The sequence below is a fragment of the Carcharodon carcharias genome, chromosome 14 (genome assembly GCF_017639515.1).
Source record: "Carcharodon carcharias isolate sCarCar2 chromosome 14, sCarCar2.pri, whole genome shotgun sequence".
NCBI classification, from domain to species: domain Eukaryota; kingdom Metazoa; phylum Chordata; class Chondrichthyes; order Lamniformes; family Lamnidae; genus Carcharodon; species Carcharodon carcharias.
The window spans coordinates 96234861-96253557 of NC_054480.1; the positions used below are offsets into that span (position 1 = coordinate 96234861).

At 42.3% G+C, this 18697-nt stretch overlaps 1 protein-coding gene across 4 annotated transcripts in view; it reads right to left on the reverse strand.

Annotated features, from left to right (window-relative positions):
* The window catches only part of LOC121286832 (scaffold attachment factor B1-like), an 84192-nt gene that overhangs the window by 63257 nt on the left and 2238 nt on the right, over positions 1-18697 (reverse strand). The window contains exons 3-5 of one of the 4 annotated variants that reach the window (XM_041203905.1): positions 17055-17116; positions 2947-3075; positions 2043-2105 (exon numbers count right to left, since the gene is read on the reverse strand). In XM_041203905.1, the coding sequence (XP_041059839.1) occupies positions 2043-2105; positions 2947-3075; positions 17055-17116 (254 nt within the window). The remainder of the gene's footprint in view (positions 1-2042; positions 2106-2946; positions 3076-17054; positions 17117-18697) is intronic. The other 3 variants (XM_041203906.1, XM_041203907.1, XM_041203909.1) reach the window with 3 other exon arrangements.

Below are 18697 nucleotides of genomic sequence, written 5' to 3' on the forward strand. Positions count from 1 at the left end.
ATACTTCATTCAGTTTTGGGCATCGCACCCAAGGAAGAATATATTGGCCTTGGAGACTGTGTGGTGCAGATTTGCTAGAACGATACTGACAATTAAACTAAGAGGACAGGTTCTTAAGATCATAAGTAGTAGGAAAAGTAGGTCATTCAGTCCATTGAGCCTGCTTCAGCATTCAATATCATGATTGTGACCATAACTCTACTTTCCTGTCTGCTCCCCATAACCCTTAACTCCTTCATCAATCAAAAAGTGATCTAATTCAGGTCGCATTGGTTTGACATTATCTTCTGTAGTCAAGGAAATGCAAGTGGCAATCTGATCAAGATAATCTATATGGTAGATAAACTATTTTCCTTGATGGAGGGAAAAGTCTAGAACCAGTGGGCAGAGTTTTAAAACATGAGCCCTTGCCCATTTCGGAGTGAAATCAAGAAACAATGTTTTCATAGGGAGGGCAATAGAAATCTGGAACTCTCTGCACAACACCTCCCCCCACAACCCAATGAGTGCATATACTTTTAAAAAAATCATTCAAAAAATGTGGTTGTCATGAAGGCTAGCATATTGCCTATCCAAAATTACCCTTGAGAAAATGTTAGTGGTTGCCTTCTTGAACTACTGCAGTCCATGTGGTGTAGGTACACCCACACTGCTGTAAGGAGCTGCAGGATTTTGATCCAGTGAGTGAAGGAACAGTGATATAGCTCCAAGTCAGGGTGGTATGTGGCTTGGAAGGTAACTTGCAGGTGGTGGTGTCCCCATGTCATTGCCCTTCTAGGTGGTAGAGGTCACACATTTTAAAGGTGTTGTTGAAGGAGACTTGGTGAGTTGCTGCAGTGCATTATGTAGATGGTATACACTGCACCCACTGTGTGTTGGTGGTGGAAGAAGTGAATGTTTCGGTTGGTGGATGGGGTGTCAACGAAGCAGACTGCTTTGCCCTGGACGGTGTCAAGCTTCTTGAGTGTTGTGGGAGCTGCACTCATCCAGGCAACTGGGGAGTATTCCATCACACTCCTGACTTGTGCCTTGTAGATGGTGGACAGGCTTTGGGGAGTCAGGAGGTGAATTATTCATGGCAGGATTCCTAGCCTTTGACCTGTTCTTGTAGCCACAGTATTCATATGGCTAGTCCAGGTCAGTTTCTAGTAAATGATGATCCCCAGGATGTTGATAATGGGGGATTCAGCAATGGTAATGCCATTAAATGTCATGGGGTGATGGTTAGATTCTCTCTTGTTGGTCATTGCCTGGAACTTGAGTCTTGAATTTCACTTGCTATGCTGCAATGACCATGAACATTGGTTGCCTCTTATCAGCCGAGCTTGAATGTTATCAAAGTCTTGCTGCATGAATGCAGGCACTGCTACGAGGAGTTGCGAATGTTACTACTAAACACTGTACAATCATCAACAAACATTCCCACTTCAGACCTTATTTTGAGAGGAGGTCATTGATGAAACAGCCAAATATGTTTGGGGCTAGGACACTACCCTGAGAAACTCCTGCAGCAATGTCCTGGGACTGAGATGCTTGACTTCCAACAACCACACCAATCTTCCTTTAGGCTAGGTATGACTTCAACCATTGGAGCACTTTCCACGGATTCCAACGGACTTGCAATTTTGCTAAGGCTCCTTGATTACTTCACATAAATCTCTTAAATCAGTCATCACCACTTTGCTGATGATGACTGATCGACAGTAATTGACTGGATTAGATTTGTCCTGCTTTTTGGTTACCAGTGCTTAGCTGGGTGACAATTATGTGTTTTCAAGACTGAGACAGATATACTTGTTAGGTAAGGGTATCAGAGGATAGGGAGGAAAGACAGTTAAAGCAGCCATTATAAAAATGAATAGCTGAGCAGACAAAAGGCCTGAATGTTCTTGTATCCAGATTTAAGATAAAGGTGCATTCCATCAAATAATTATGATATACCTAACAATAAACAAAACAATCTATTCAATCTAAAATATCTTTCACCTAATCATTCCTCAAAGAATGTTACATAAGAATGATCTAATGAAGTTCCATCTTACTTCAGCAAGCTGCATTGGCTCCCCCTCCGCTGAATCTTCTGGTGTCCTTTTCAGTTCCTCAACCAGAAAATATTCACAACATTAGCCCAAACAACAATGCTACACAGTCTGCAAGATCAACTGTGGTTCAATTCACAGACTTTACAATTTAAGTCTCCACTTTCCCTCGCCCTTTCCTCATCCAAAGGTAGAATTAATGTCTGGTCTTGACCCAAAAATATCAGGGGAGAATTCTAATATCCAAGTGGATGGGGGCGATGGGGGGGGGGGGGGGGTTTTTAAAAAAATACATGACGGACAAGCAGCCCACAACCTAGCTGCCACCAGTTTTAATGGAGGAGGGTGACCAAGCCGTTTGCAGGTGGTAGATCACTCACCAAAATATCTTAAGGAGGCTGCATGCCTCCATTTTAAGAGAATATTTATTTTTAATAACTGTAAGCTGGGTTTCCTGGGCCTCAAGCAACCCCCACCCTGACCTGAAGGATGGGGAACAGGGCATTTTCATTAAATAAGTGCCTTATCACTCAATGAGGGCGGACAACAGGAGTGTTTTCCCCCAGCCTTCAAGCTGCCTTGTTTATCACACCTCCCCGTCACCCCCACCGCCCTGTTCAAACCCTCCCCGTTCCCAGATGTTCAACCACCCCTCCGCCCCTACAACTGATGTCTGACCCCTCTCAATCACGATGCTGGGCTTGCCTCCAATCCACTACCCTTCCCACTGCCTTCCAGCCCAAAAGCCTGCCAACCTGATAAGCTAGCTGGCTGTTGAGTGGAAAAACTGCATAAAATATTTCCAAGTCTTGTCCAATTGGATTTTCCATCAGCAAATCCTTCCCTTCTCACACTTCAGCGGTAATATAAGGCTATTGGTTTCACGAAAAATTCATAACCAGCTTACTTTTTTAACTGAAGTCAAGTCTGGAATTTGCTTGTGGCCCTTGTCCACATCACCATCTGCATGTCCTGTTTCTGAAATGCCCATTTCTTCTGTATCCTGTACCTGGTCAGCATATGCTTCAATATCCTCCTACAGTGAAGGGAAAATAATTGAGTCAAGAACCATGTACTGCTGGCCATGCTGCAATCCCAAAATCCAGCAGCAATTAATTGTGGGATGTAGATTCTTACAAATTGCCTACATTTGGTTACTGCGTTGGTCACTTAGCTATGTGCAAACACTACTGGGGAGTGGAGAAACAAATAGAAAGGCTGCTCCATTCTGCTCTCAAGACACCTCAATATTAAGTTTAGAGCAGCACAGCTGATTCCTGAAAATACATTTTGAGCCTCCCTTCCTCAGACCCCAATACATAGGGCAGGCATGGCAGGCAGGCCTGGGAGCTTCCGCGAAATGATCCGCCGCCCACGATCGGACTCCGGCCGCGGTTTCACACTGGCTCTTCAATTAAAGCGTGAAACACACACTGACAACCTCAGCGCTGCCGGGTGTGGGCGGGAGGAGTGCAAGTGCAGAAGCTTGCGCACGCGCTGGAGTGCGCTCAGAGAAAGCTCCCTGAAGTCACAGAGCTGCCTCAGGGAGCTGAGGATTTTTAACATGAAAAGTAAAGATTTTAAAAATAAGGAAAAGGGGCATGTGAAAAATGAGTTAAATTTTTTTTTAAGTCACTATTGGAAACCTCCATGGATGAGGTTTCGCAACAAATGCAAAGGCCACCTGGCCTATTCGCCTGCCTGCCAACCTTAAGGTTGGACGGGCAGTGAAAAATTCAATTTAATTAATTGATTAACGGGCTTAACAGGCCTCTTAATTGTCAGCGGGCGCACTGCTGACTCTCGCGTGCGCATGCCCGCCAACCAAAATATCACGCGAGTGCACGATGACATCGGGATGCTTGCCCAACATCATCGTGTGCTATTTCACACTCATGCCTCAGGCGCACACCCTCACGCCAAGCTGAAAATCCTGCCCATAAAGACTTTCATTAACATGACTGGACTCTCATAACTATAACTGTACAGGGTATTGTCTCTAGCCACACCGCATCATGCCATGGATCATCGATTTGTAACTGTACACATTCTTGTGGCAATTCAAGTGGCAATTCCATTGCCACTAACCTGATCACCTAACTGCCTGAGGCTGAACAAGACTGTTCAAAACCTTGGAGTCATATTTGAGCCCCAAGATGAGCTTCCAACCACATGTCCTAACCTTCAATAAGACTGCCCATTTCCTCCTCTGTAATAGCATCTCACCTGCACGCTTCTGCACGCAGCTCACCTGCTGAACCATGCTGGGACCAGTGTTCTGGCGAGTCGCATAACTAGGGCATTAGAGAGAGCTTTAAACTAAATAGTGGGGCATGAGGGATCAAGTTAGGGAAAGTGTCTTAAATTAAAAGGAGAGGATAAGGCAAGAGAGCAAGGTAGAAATATGGGAATTGATAACGAGTGTGGTCAGAAGGGACAGAGCGTAAAAACTTGAAGAGCATGTCAACAGACAAAGCTAGAACAATAAAAGGACAAATTAAAGGCATTTTAATGCTGCACACAGCATTCAAAATAAGGTAGATGAATTGACGGCACAAATGGAAGTAAACAAATATGATCTAATCGCAATTATGGAGACATGGCTGCAGGGTGACCAGAGCTGGAAACTGAATATTCGAGGATATTATTTAGGAAGGCTAGGCAAAGGGGAAAAGGAGGCACAGTAGCCTTGTTAATAAGAACATAAGAAATACGAGGAGTTGGCCATTTGGCTCCTCAAGCCTGCCCTGCCATTCAATAAGGTCATGAATGATCTGCCCCAGGCCTCAACTCCTCTTTCGTGCTAGCTCCTCATAGCCCTCAATTCCCCAATATTCAAAAAATCTATCTACTTCCTCTTTAAATACTTACAGTGATCTAGCTTCCACAACTCTCTGGGATAGAGAATTCCAGGCATTCACTACCCTCAGAAGAAATTCTTTCACATCTCAGTTTTAAATGAGTGTCCCCTTATTCTGTAACTATGTCCCCTAGTTCGAGATTCCCCCTACTAGTGGAAATATCTTCTCAACATCTAGCCTGTCAAAACTCCTCAGAATCTTGTACGTTTCAACAAGATCACCCCTCATTCTTCTAAACTCTAATGAATAAAGGCCTAACCTGTTTAATTGTTCTTGATAAGTCAACCCCTTCATCCCAGGGATCAGCCTAGTGAATATCTTTTGAACTGCCTCCAATGCCACCATATGCTTTCTTAAACACGGGGACCAAAGCTGTACACTGTACTCCAGGTGCGGCCTCACCAATACCCTGTACAGTTGTAACAAGACTTCCCTATTTTTAAACTCCAACCTCCTAGCAATACAGGTCAAATTCCATTTGCCTTCTTAACTACTTGCTGCGTCTGCATGCTAACTTTTTGTGTTTCGTGCACAAGAACACCCAGATCTCTCTGTGCTGCACTTTTTTGGAGTGTCTGTCCATTTAAATAATAGTCTGCCTTTTGATTTTCCCTACCAAAGTGCATGAGCTCACACTTTCCTACATTAAACTCCATCTGCCAAGTTTTTGCCCACTCACTCAACCTGTCTAGATCCCCTTGCAGATTCCTTGTCTTCAACACAACATGCCCTCCTACCTATTTGTGTATCGTCAGCAAATCTGGATACATTGCACTCTGCCCCTCCTCCAAGTCATTAATATAGATAGTAAATAATTGAGGCCCCAGGACTGATCCTTGTGGCACTCCACTAGTTACGTCTTTCCAACCTGAAAAAGACCCATTAATTCTGACTGTCTTCTGTGTGTTAACCAATCCTCAATCCATGCTAATAAATTACCCCCAATACAGTGAGCTCCTATCTTGTGCAATAACCTTTTGTGTGGTACCTTATCGAATACCTTCTGGAAATCCAAGTACACTACATCTACCAGTTCCCCAGAGTTGATTGTGATATCTAAAAAGAACTCGAGAAAATTTGTCAAACATGATTTCTCACAAAACCACGTTGACTCTGTTTGATTGTGTTAAGCCTTTCTAAATGTCCTATTTCTTGCTTCATAATGGACTCTAGCATTTTCCCACAGACAGATGTTAGGCTGACAGGTCTATTGTTTCTGCTTTTTGTCTCCCTCCTTTCTTGAACAGGGGCGTCACATTGGCAGTTTTCCAATCTGCTGGGACCCTCCTGGAATCCAGCGAGTTCTGGAATATTTCCACCAATGTCTCCACTACCTCTGCAGCCACTTCCATTAAAACCTTTGGATGCAGGCCATTAAAACCCTTGGATGTAGGCCATCAAGTCCTAGTGACTTGCCTGCCTTTAGTCCCATTAGTTTGTCAAATACTTTGTCCCTCGTGATAGAAACTGTTCGAAGATCTTTCCTCCCATTAGCCCCTTGCTTACCTGATATCTTTGGGATGTTTATAGTATCCTCCGGCATGAAGACCGATGCAAAATATTGGTTTAAATTGTCTGCCAATTCCCTGTTCCCCATTATCAATTCTCCAGTCACATCCTCCAAGGGCCCCAGGCTCATTTTGGCCACTCCCTTTCGTAGAATGGATGAGATCAGTATAGTAGTGAGAGGGGTCCTTAGACTGAGAGATCAAGAAGTAGAATCAGTTTGGGTGGAGCTAAGAAACAGCAAGGGGCAACAAACACCAAACATTGTGGTATACTGTGCCCTATAGCATGAGAGGTGCACGCAACAAGGGTAATACAGTTATCATAAGGGACTTCAATCTACAGTCAGACTAAGTAAACCGATCAGCACTAATGCTGTGGAGAGCGAATTCCTGAAGTGTATACAAGATGGTTTTCTAATATAGTATGTTGAGGAACCAACTACAGAATGGGCTATTTTAGATCTAGTATTGTGTAATGAGAAAGTGCTAATTAAGGATCTCGCTGTAAAGGAACCTCTACCAGTGACCGTAATATGATAGAATTTTACACTTAAGTTTGAAAGTGATGTAGTTCAATCCGAAACGAGGGTCTTAAATCTAAACAAAGAAAACTACGAAGGTGTGAGGGGCAAATTGACTCTAGTAGACGGGGAAACTACATTAAAAGGCATGACAGGCAATGGCTTGCATTTAAAGATTTAGTACTTGGTTTACAACAAACTTAAATTACTTTGAGGCGCAAAAACCCAGCAGGAAAGGTGACCCAACCATGGCTATCAAGACAAGTTAAAGAGTGCATTAGATCAAAGGAAGAGGTATTTAAGTGGTGAACAAGGGTAGCAAGCCTGAGGATTGGGAGCATTTTGGAACTCAGCAAAGGAGGACCAAGAAACTGATGAAGAAAGAGAAAATAAAATATGAAAGAGAAACATAAAAACAGACTGTAAAAGCTTCTATCGGTGTGTACAAAGAAAAAGATTAGCAAAGACAAATATGGGCTCACTGCAGGCAGGGACAGGAGAGTTTATAATGGAGAATTAGGAAATGGCAGTGACACTAAAGAAAGACTTTGTATCTGTCTTCATGAAGGAAAATACAAAAACCTCCCATGAATCCTGGAGAAACAATAGACTAGCGAGAACTGAAAGAAATTAGTTTTAGTAAAATAAGTGTTGGGAGAAATTAACGGGGCTAAAAACTGATAAATTCCCCTGGACCTGATGATCTACATCCCGGAGTAGTGAAAGAGGTGGGTGTATAGGCAGTGGATTCATTGGTGGTCATCTTCCAAAATTCTACACGTTTCTGCACATTGGAAGGTAGCAAATCTAAGAAAGGAGTGAGAGAGAAAACAGGGAACAACAGACCCATTAGCCTGACATCAGTATGAGGGAAAAATGCCAGCATCTATTCCAAAGGATGTGATAACTGGGCACTTAGAAAATAATGGTTGGATTGGGCAGAGTAAACATTGATTTGTGAAAAGGTGATCAAGTTCGACAAACCTGTTGGAAGTTTTTTGTGGATGTAACTAGCAGAATAGAAATGGGGAACCAGGGATGTGGTGTATTTGATTTTCAGAAGGCTTTCGATAAAGTCCCACACAGGAGGATAGTAAGCAAATATAGAGTGCATGGGATTGGGAATAATATCCTGGCATGGATTAGTGATTAACAGACAGAAAACAGAGTAGGAACAAATGGGCCATTCTCAGGTTGGCAGGCTGCGACTAGTGGGGTACCACAAAGGTCAGTACTTGGGGCTCAGTTATTCATGATCTATATCAATGATTTGGATGTGGAGACCAAATATGATATTTCTAGATTCACTGATGATACAAAACTAGGTAGGAATGAAAGTTGTGAGGAGGATGCAAAGAGGCTTCAAGGGGATTTGGACAGACTAAGTGAGTGGGCAAGAACATGGCAGATGGAATATAATGTGGAAAAATGTGAAGTTAGCCACTTTGTTAGGAAAAACATAAATGCAGAGTATTTCTTAAATGGTGAGAGATTGGGAAGTGTTGGTGTCCAACGGGACCTGGATGTCCTTGTTCATAAATCACTGAAAGCTAACCTGCAGGTACAGCAAGCAATTAGGAAGGCAAATGGTATGTCTCTTGAATTCTCTCCCCCAGAGGACTGTGGACATTGAGTGTATTCAAGACAGAGTATTGATAGATGTCTACATATTAAAGATAAAGGGATATGGAGATAGTGCAGGAAATAGCGTTGAGGTAGATCAGCCATAAATGGCCTACTCCTGTGCTATTTCTTATGTTCTAAACCTTCCATCCACGACTTTATTATCTCTAGACTTAACTATTCCAACGTACTCCTTGTCAGTCTCCCTCATTCTACCTTCCGTGAACTTCAGGTCATTCAAAACTCTGCTGCCAACGTCCTTACTTGCATTAAATCCTATTCACCCACTGCCCCTCTGCTCGCTGACCTACATGGTCTCTGTTTAAGCAACCACTCGATTTTAAAATTCTCATCCAGCCCCACCACCCACTGAGATATCTATATGCTTGAATTCTGGCCTCTTGAGTATCCATAATTTTCATCCCTACACAGCTTAAGGCATAGCCACCAATGGTAAAGGGCTAAGTTCTGGAATTCCCTCTCTCAATCTGTCTCTCTCTAATTCCTTTAAGACACTTCATTGTTACTTTGACAAAGCTTGTTGTCCATTTCCCTAATATCTCCTTGTGTGGCTCGATATTAAATTTTGCTTCACTATTCTCCTGTGAAGTACCTTGGATGCTATATTACATTAAAACTGTTGTATAAACATGAGTTACTGCTGTTCATCCTTCAGTTGAGAGTGGGCTAACAAGTTTGTTATTATACTTCCACCATAAGATGGTGTGGAAACTGTGGAAACCCAGTATTACAAGGCCTATTATTGTGACACATTCTTGAGGTGGCACTGTAACTTCTCTGAAAATAAGCCTAGCTAAAAGAACAGCTCATCAGAGATCTGGTATATGTCCATCAGAAATAGGAGGGTAGTGAGTAGAAATGTCTTAAATATGTCCAAGGGTGGCCTTAAAATGGACCTTTCAGCAATCCAACTAAAGTCAAAGATTGCAGAAGCAGTTAATGGCAAGCGCCCTGGATGCTTCAAGATAGCAGCACAACTATGAGAGTAGAAGCTCTTTTACCTTTATCAGTCATTTCCAACCAAGTGGTCAAAATTAAGACACACTCAGGCTTGTCAAGGTTAAATGACTGGGCCACCTTAATTTGCGTAGTCTGGGGATGCGATTTAAACAAAAAATGAAGGAACTCTGCACAAACTGACCTGTGGGACCTAACTCCTATTTAAACTCCCTCTCTGCAGGTATATATAGCCGGGGAAGATCGTGTTGTATTTAATGGGAAGTCTTACTATTTCCCAAACAATCACAAACTTGCCTGTCAGTACTTAAAACATTCTAGCCTTAGGTATGTCCCCTTGAGGAATAATTAGGAAAGTCTAAAAACAGAGTCTGAAGTGAAACTGAAGTCGAAGGAATTTGTTTTGTGAATCAAATGTACAAAGTCAGCCAGGAAAAATCAAAATTAGAACCTCGGTCAAGTAAAGGAGTAAAATAGTGACAGAGATCAGTTAACCACAGGGGATGAGAGAAGTATTAAGAGCTCCATTAGTCAGAGACAACAGTTAAACTAATAAACTACATACGCTTAAGAGACAAGCTCTTGATAACAAGGGCTATCAAGAAAAGAGGAATAAGATCATAATGACAGATTTATCATACCAACATATTAATAAACACAAACTTGGTAGACAGAGACACGACTAACTCAAAGAACCAGGTTATACAAGCTCCTGAAATCTTTGCTAAATGTTGTAAACTTATCACAAAAGTAACAATCTAGGCTCTTGATACACCCAACTGACTCATTGTTCAAGGTTGTTAGCTTGTCAGTTATAATGTTATCGTAACAAACCTTGTTGGCTTCATATTAATCATGGACACGGCAAAATATCAACTCTTAACAGGTACAGCTGTTGATGCTGAGTTACAGTAAAAAGTTTGAACTGCTTTTGTAACCTTATATTAATTCTGTTGGTTAATATCTCAGTACCTTGTGTATTATTTAACATTAGGATGTTACCATTTGTAATTTCCTAAGTGAGTTAATAAAGAAATGTTAGTTCACAATTTCATGGTGTCACTTTTTCTAAAAATGTTGAGGTAATTCACTCAAAAGCCTATAATTATCCGATAGGTAGCTGGTAGTGTAAATGTTAACACCACCGGGGCCAGATGATGTCAGCCAGTTCAATGAGCCAAATTCAGGCATCTGTAGCGTTCCTCTAAATAAGATATGCTTAATTCCTAGATTGATCTTTGCCAAGGAGTTAAAGTGAAGAGGTTGGATACATCTCGTACTTTGAGATATTAAACATATGGCCCATGAGGTGGTTATAAAAGTTCCTATGGCATTCTTTGAAGAACAGGTTGTCACACCCAACATTTAAGTCCTCAAAAAATAGACTAACCGATGATTCACCACTCTGCTGCTCAGCAAAGAGAATACACAACAAACTCAAAAAGTTAGCTGTGCTGTTTAACTGTGCACAAAGTGGCTAACACATTTGCATACAAACAGCAGTGACCACGCTTTAAAACTGTTAAACTGACTGTAAAGCACACAGTAAAGGATCTACATCTTTGACATTTCTTGTAGGATTTATTGGCTTACTGATCCCAATGATCTTACTTTTTGTTTCTACATTCAATACCTTAAGTGTAGATGGAAAGGGAAAACTGAAACAAAATAGTGAGGAAGCAAGATAGCAATGACTGCAATACAGAGTTCACATTCGCAAAAGGTGAGACAGGGTGCACATACAGGACAACAGTACACAGGAGTCGAATGGACAGCACCCAATTGTAGAAGTCAAAAGCAAAAGTGCGCAAGTGGGATAGAGTTTCAATCATAACTAGGAGGCATACAGTGAAAATCTGTAAACATGTACAGCAGATAAAATCAAAAGCGAGCACAAAGGGAGGGAGGAAGAGAGTCCAAGAGAGAAGCTTTGTTTCTCAATTCAAAAATCACAACCCAAGTTATCTAGGAATCCAAATTACTTTAGCATTAAATTCTTATGTTACTTCATTAAAATTACTGCATAATTCAATAATTTAATATAAAAAAAGACTGAATTACCTGCAGCAGACTGTATATTAGGATCAGATTTTAACTCCCACTACAGGGCAGAAACAGAAGCAGGTGGGTGCAGAATTTCACACCAATGGCCCTGTATCAGTTCCCCAACCTCAATCGCATCCCCGGGCCATTTTCCGAGATGGGCGGGGGTGGGGGGCAGCAATGGAGGCCAAGCAGCAAACGCCAATTTTTATTTTAAAAGTGGAAAAGTTAGAGAGAGGATACTTGCATTTTGGGGCGTACTCTTCCTCAACTACCTACAAGAGCATCCTGCAGCTACTCCACGCTGGGGGGGCCACAGCATCCTTATATAGACGGTGAGGTCACCCTGACCTGACCAAATTGGGGAAAATCACAAGTGAGCAATTGTTAAACAACGTGCAGGCTTCTAATCTCCCTTTGAGCTTGACGGCAGGATCCTGAAACCCACAGGAAAATCATGTCCCTAACTTCAACCAGAGGTATATTTTAAAATTTCTGCCACTCATTGAAGGTGGTTTCTGGTCTGTGACACTATCAGTTCTGAGTACACCAGAGAGAAAAAATCCCAATTCTTCCAATAATTGAACACCCTGTTGAATGCCAACCCATGAAAATTGACCAGTAAACATAGCATGTATAATATAAACCACCTATAAATGAAAATACTGTTATTTACCTCTGGAAAACATTTGCCAGAGAGAAATACAGCTTTATTTTGAGCCTGAGGTAGCTTAATTTGTTTTATTTAACAACCTCAAAACAACATAAACCTTGAACTTTATCTAGGCTAACTTTACCCATCAGAGGTAAAAGCAAAAAACTGCAGATGCTAGAAATCCAAAACAAAAACAAAAATACCTGGAAAAACTCGGCAGATCTGGCAGCATCTGTGGAGAGGAGCACAGTTAACGTTTCGAGTCCGCATGACTCTTCAACAGAACTAAGGAAAAATGAAAAAGGGGTGAAATATAAGCTGGTTGGGGCGGGGGAGACAAGAGCTGGATAGAGGGCCAGTGTTAGGTGGAGATAACCAAAAGATGTCACAGACAAAAGGACAAAGAGGTGTTGAAGGTGGTGATATTATCTAAAGGAATGTGCTAATTAAGGGTAGAAAGCAGGGCGAGCAAGGTACAGATAGCCCGAGTTGGGGTGGATGGGGTGAAGGAATCGAAAAAGGTATGTTCTGGGAGTTTTCTGATTAATGACAAGATTTGCTGTTTGTTAGCCCCTGAACTGCAATCCTACTTTCTATATGATGGACACATGTAAACAGGGAGCCTTTCTATGGTTTTAAAACATTTTGGACAAAAATACAAAAACCATAAAAAGTATAAAATGTCGAACTTTTTGTGGTGGTTTTTTAATATGAATTTAATTGAGCCTATGGTTTTAAAACATTTTGGACAAAAATATAAAAACCATAAAAAGTATAAAATGTCGAACTTTTTGTGGTGGTTTTTTAATATGAAAGCCAGCATAATAAACCAGCCATGTGCTGAGTTACTTTCTCTCAATACTACCCATACAGGCTCCATAAGGTAAAACAGGAACTCTTAAACTTACTTTAGTCAAGGCTTGTTAAACAGTGCAGAATCAATAACCTCATTGTCTCTGGACAGTTCACTTACAAAACACGTGCTGAGTATTTCATCAGTCATGTGCCTTCCCTCTTCTCTCGTGTAGCAGTGCAAGCAATCTCTAATTAACATGTGGCACTGCTCACAATAAATCAGAGCTTGACGGGAGCTAGTCCAGTGACAATACCACTGTGCCATCGCCACCCCCTGAAGTTCAACCCCCATCTTTGTTTAGATGGTGAGCTCATCCTGACCTGGCCAAATTGGGCAAGATCACAAGTGAGTGATTATTAAACACAACGTACATGAAAAGTTCATTTTAATATGTTTTAAAGTGTCAGTATTCTGCCTTTGCAGTCTGCCTAAAAGCAGCTTTACCATAACAGGTACTGCTATAGTCCAGAAGTGCTCAGCTTACCTAACTTTAAACCATGCAGGCAAGATGAATACTTGTTAACTGCGTTACTGGGCCGTAACTTTGGCAATTGAATCTACTGGAAATTTACTTACCTGGAAATCCAGGTCATCCTATGTCGCTTGACCTTCCGACTCAGAGATCCATTACTGCTGCTCATTCCCAGGGCCTACCGCCGAGGGGAGCTTGGTTGCAGGTAAAGAAGCCACGCCCAGCAGCCAAAACCAGGTAAGTTTAAAGGTCAAAGCCAAGATTAAAGGTCTTTGACAAAGCAGGGAGATGGTAAGTGGGTGGAATTTAGGGAGTGGGGTTGGGTCAGTAGAACAGTTATCCAGATGTTAGAAGTGGTTTTAATTCTAAGTTTGTCTGGGTAACTGTTGCTCTATGGCAGTTGGAAACATCCAAAGGTTGCAATTCAAATTGAATTACTGGATGGTTCCCAGTTCAGGGCATATGCCCAAACTAAGTTTAAACTTCCTGGGCATTTGCCATGCAATCCTTACCTGGGAACCTTGGTAGGGCGGGGGATGTCCCCCAGGTATGCTGCCCTACAGCTCTGAAGTTACAGCCCATTGTGGCAAGTAGTTCCAATTACATAATGCCTTTTAATATTAAGCAGCTTGGGAGTTTTTCCTCTGTTGTACTCAGAACTGCTACAGTCAGAGACTAGAAACCTCTGATTGAAATTGGGACAGGATTTTCCTTGGTCTTAAGGACTCCCATCAGGATCAAAAGGAGATCAGAAGTCTGCACGGTGTGTTTAATAATTACTCACTTGTGATCTTGCCCAATTTGGCCAGGTCAGGGTGAGCTCACCATCTAAATAAAGATGGTGGTTGAACTTCAGGGGGTGGCGATGGCACAGTGGTATTGTCACTGGACTAGTAATCCAGATACCCAGGGGAACGCACCCGGATTTGAATCCCACCACGATATATGGTGGAATTTGAATTCAATAAAAATCTAATGAGGACCATGAAACCACTGTTGATTGCTGTAAAAATCCATAAGGTTCACAAATGTCCTTTAGAGAAGGAAATCTGCTGTTCTTACCTGGTCTGGCCTACACGTGACTCCAGACTCACAGCAATGTGGTTGACTCATAAATGCCGTGAGCAACTCAGTTGTATCAAACTGCTACAGTCACAAAAAACGGAATGAAAACGGACAGACCACCCAGCATCGACGTAGGCACCAGAAATGACATCAGCAATCTCCACCCTGTCGGCCTTGCAAAGTCCTCCTTATTAACATCTGGGGGCTAGTACCAAAATTGGGAGAGCTGTCTCACAGACTAGTCAAGCAACAGCCTGACAGTCATCCTCACGTAATCATATCTTGCAGATAATGTTCCAGACACTGCCATCACCATTCCCTGGGTATGTCCTGTCCCACCAACAGGACAGACCTAGCAGAGGTGGCGGCACAGTGGCATACAGTCAGGTGGGTGTCGACCTGGGAGTCCTCAACATAGACTCAGGACCCCATGAAGTCTCATCTGGTCAAACATGGGCAACATCCTGCTGATAACCATCTAGAAGGACAAGGGCAGCAGGCACATGGGAACAGGAGGAGGCAGAGAAGGATCATCCACTTGGCACTTCTGGTTGAAGAGAGTTGCAAGTACTTCAGCTGGGCTCCTCCATCGAGGATGGAGATATTTGTGGAGTCTGCTCCTCCTGTTGGTTGTTTAACTGTCATCAACATTCACAACTGGATACGGCAGGACTGCAGAGCTTTGATCTGATCCACTGGCTGTGGAATCACTTAGCTCTGTCTATAGCATATCACTTCTGTTGTTGAGCATGCATGTGTTGTAGCTTTACCAAGTTGGCATCTCATTTTTAGGTGTGAATGGTGCTGCTCCTGGCATGCTTTCTTTCATTTCTCATTGAACTGGGGTGTCTTTCAGGATTACCACTAAGATTTCCCACTCGGATAGTCCTAAACCTGGATCAGGTGCCACGCTTACTGGTAATGGTAGAGCATGGGACATACCGGGGCATGAGGTTACAGATTGTGGTTGAATATTATTCAGCTGCCACTAATGACCCACAGTGCCTCATGGATGCCTAGTTGAGCTGCTAGATCTGTTCTAAATATATCCCATCAGTATGGTGGTAACACCACACAGCATAATGGAGGGTGTCCTCAATGTGAAGGCGAGCCTTCATCTCCACAAGGACTGTGAGGTGGGCATGCCCATCAATACTGCCATGGACAGATGCATCAGCAGTTGGTAGATTGGTGAAGGCAAGGTCCAGTAGGTTTCTCCCTCTTCTTGATTCAACTGACACCTGCTGCTGACCCTGTCCGGCAGATAAGTCCTTCAGGGCTCAGCCAGTTTGAGCACTGGTGAAGCTCTCGAGCCATTCTGACTGACAGGAACTGAAGTCCCTCACCAGAGTACATTGTCCCTTTTTTATCCTGAGAGTACTCAATATGGAGGAGCAGTGATTCACCAGCTGAGGTAAGGAGGAGGTCATAATCAGCAGGAGGTTTTCATGCCAATGTTTGACCTGATGCCTTGAGACATCATGAAATCCCCAGTCAATGTTGAAGTCTTCCACGGCCACTCCCTCCCAACTATGTACCACTATGCCGCCACCTTTGATGGATCTGCCATGTCATTGTAACAGAACATTTTTTAAAATATGCATTCACGAGGTGTAGGTACACTCACCCATCGAGCCTTCAAGAAATAAAACAAGCATAATAAAACATCACCAAAGTTTGAATGCTTGTTTTGGAAATGTACTACAAGGTGTCATACACTGCCGCTAATCTTCAGTTGTGAAACTGCACACAGATCCAGAATAAGATAGATCTTTTTTAAAAGCCACTGAGATAGATAATTTGGAACAATTGTACATTCTATTCATAAAGCTGTACACAACTCTTGTGACCAACCTTCAAAGTTGACCTTTTATGCTCAAGTAGAGGAAGGGACAATGGAGTGCATCATGGCAAAGGCAGGAGAAATTTTAACTAAAATATTTGAAGGAACGTCTTCAAAAATATAACTGTGGAAACGAAACATGGAGTGCAAGTAGTCAGTTAGGTGTGAATAACTATTGCTATGAAACAGTTATTTGAAATACCAGTGCTGTGAAATAAGAGCATAAGAAACAGGAGCAGGAGGCCATTTGGTCCCTCGAGTCTGCCCCGCCACACAATAAGATCATGATTGATCTGATTGTAGCCTTAGCTCCATTTTCCAGTCTGCCCACCATAACCTTCAACTCCCTTGTAGATCAAAAATTTGTCTAACTCAGCCTTGGATATATTCAAATGTCCCAACCTCCACTGCTCTCTGTGGTAGAGAATTCCGAAGACTAATACCCTCTGAGAAAAAGTTCCTCCTCATCTCCATCTTAAATGGTAGACCCCTTATTTTGAAACTACCCCTAGTTCTAGATATGCTCAGAAGCGAAAACATCCTCTCTGCATTACTCTGTCAAGCCCCTCAAGATCTTATGTTTCACTTGCCTGCTTTCCACCAAAATCATCATCTGCATAGTCTTCGGTCTCACAACCCTCAGCTCTGCATCCTGAAGAACAAACACATAAAAAACAAGGTAATTGCATTTTTATTTTCCAGGAGTAATCATGTCTTATTGTGAGCTGGATAATGGAGTGCACTAAAGCTACTAACTAGTTCGGGACAAAATCAAGTCACTTAGACAAATGCAGGTAATTAAGGAAAGCCATTAAGGGAAAATCATTCTTAACTAATTTGCTGGAGTTTCTTGAGAAGGTAGCAGAGAAGGTTGTTGGAGGAGACACTGTTGATGTGGTGTATATGGATTTTCAAAAGGCATTTGATACAATGCCACAAAACAGACTTGTGAGCAAATTTCTACCTCATGAAAGAAAAGGAAGAATAGGCACTTGGATAAGAAACTGGGCGAGTGACAGGAAACAGTAATGATTAATAGATATTTTTCAGATAGGAGGAAGTTCTGTAGTGGAGTTCCCCAGGGGTCAGATTGGGACCCTTGCTCTTCCTAATATACATTAGTGACCTGGGCTGTGGTGCTCAGGGCATGATTTTAAAATTTGCAGGCGATGCAAAGATTGGAAACATTGTCAACTGTGATGAGGATAGTTTTAAACTTCAAAAGGGTGTAGACATGTTGGTAGATTGGTAGACAAGTGGCAGATGAAATTCAATTCAGATAGGTGCAACGCGATTCATTTTGGCAGGAAGAATATGGAGAGACAGTGTAAAATAAAGAGGAACTCTAAAGGAAGTGCAAGATCAGAGGGATCTCGGTGTATATGTACACAAGTCATTGTTGATGGCAGGGCATGTTGAGAGCAGTTAATTAAGTATATGGTATCTTCTGCTTTATTAATAAGGCATTGAGTACAAGAGTAAAGAGATCATGTTGAACTTGTATAAGACACTAGTTAGGCCTCATTGGGAGCACTGCATCCAGTTCTGGGCACCAGACTTAAGGCTGTGAAGGCATTGGAGAGAGTACAGAGGAGATTGATTCCCAGGTTAAAGAACTGTAGCTAAGACAATTTGAAGAGGTTGGGACTATTTTTCTTGGAGAAAAGGCTGAGAGGTGACTTAATAGAGGTATTCAAGATCCTGAGGGGCATGGACAGGCTAAATAGTGAGAAACTGCTCCCCCTTAAGGGAGCATCAAGAACAAGAGGGCACAAATTCAAATTAATTGGCAAAAGGAGAAAAAGTGATGAGGTTGGAGTCTGAAGCGAATTCCCTGAAAGGGTGGTGGAGGCAGTTTCAATCAAGGTATTCAAAAGGGAATTAGATTGCTATCTGAAAAGAATGTGCAAAGTTACGGTGATAAGGCAAGGGAGTGGGACTAGGTAGAATGTTCTTTCAGAGAGCCAGTTCACGCTTGATGGGCTGAACGGCACTGTAAAGATTCTGTGAACTGCTGACTGCTGCCAGTTGGGCATAAATGTAACCCATACTGATTCAAAGTATCCTCTTCTCCCAATTGCAAGGGTGCCAAGGATCGCCAATGTAGGAAGAGGAACTGTCTACTGAAACTAACAGGATCCTTAAAAACTTCCCACGCTTCAGTTCAACAAGCTAACATAAAAAATACCTTAGTAAAAATTATCTGTATCTTGCAAGTGTATTTTTCTCCTAC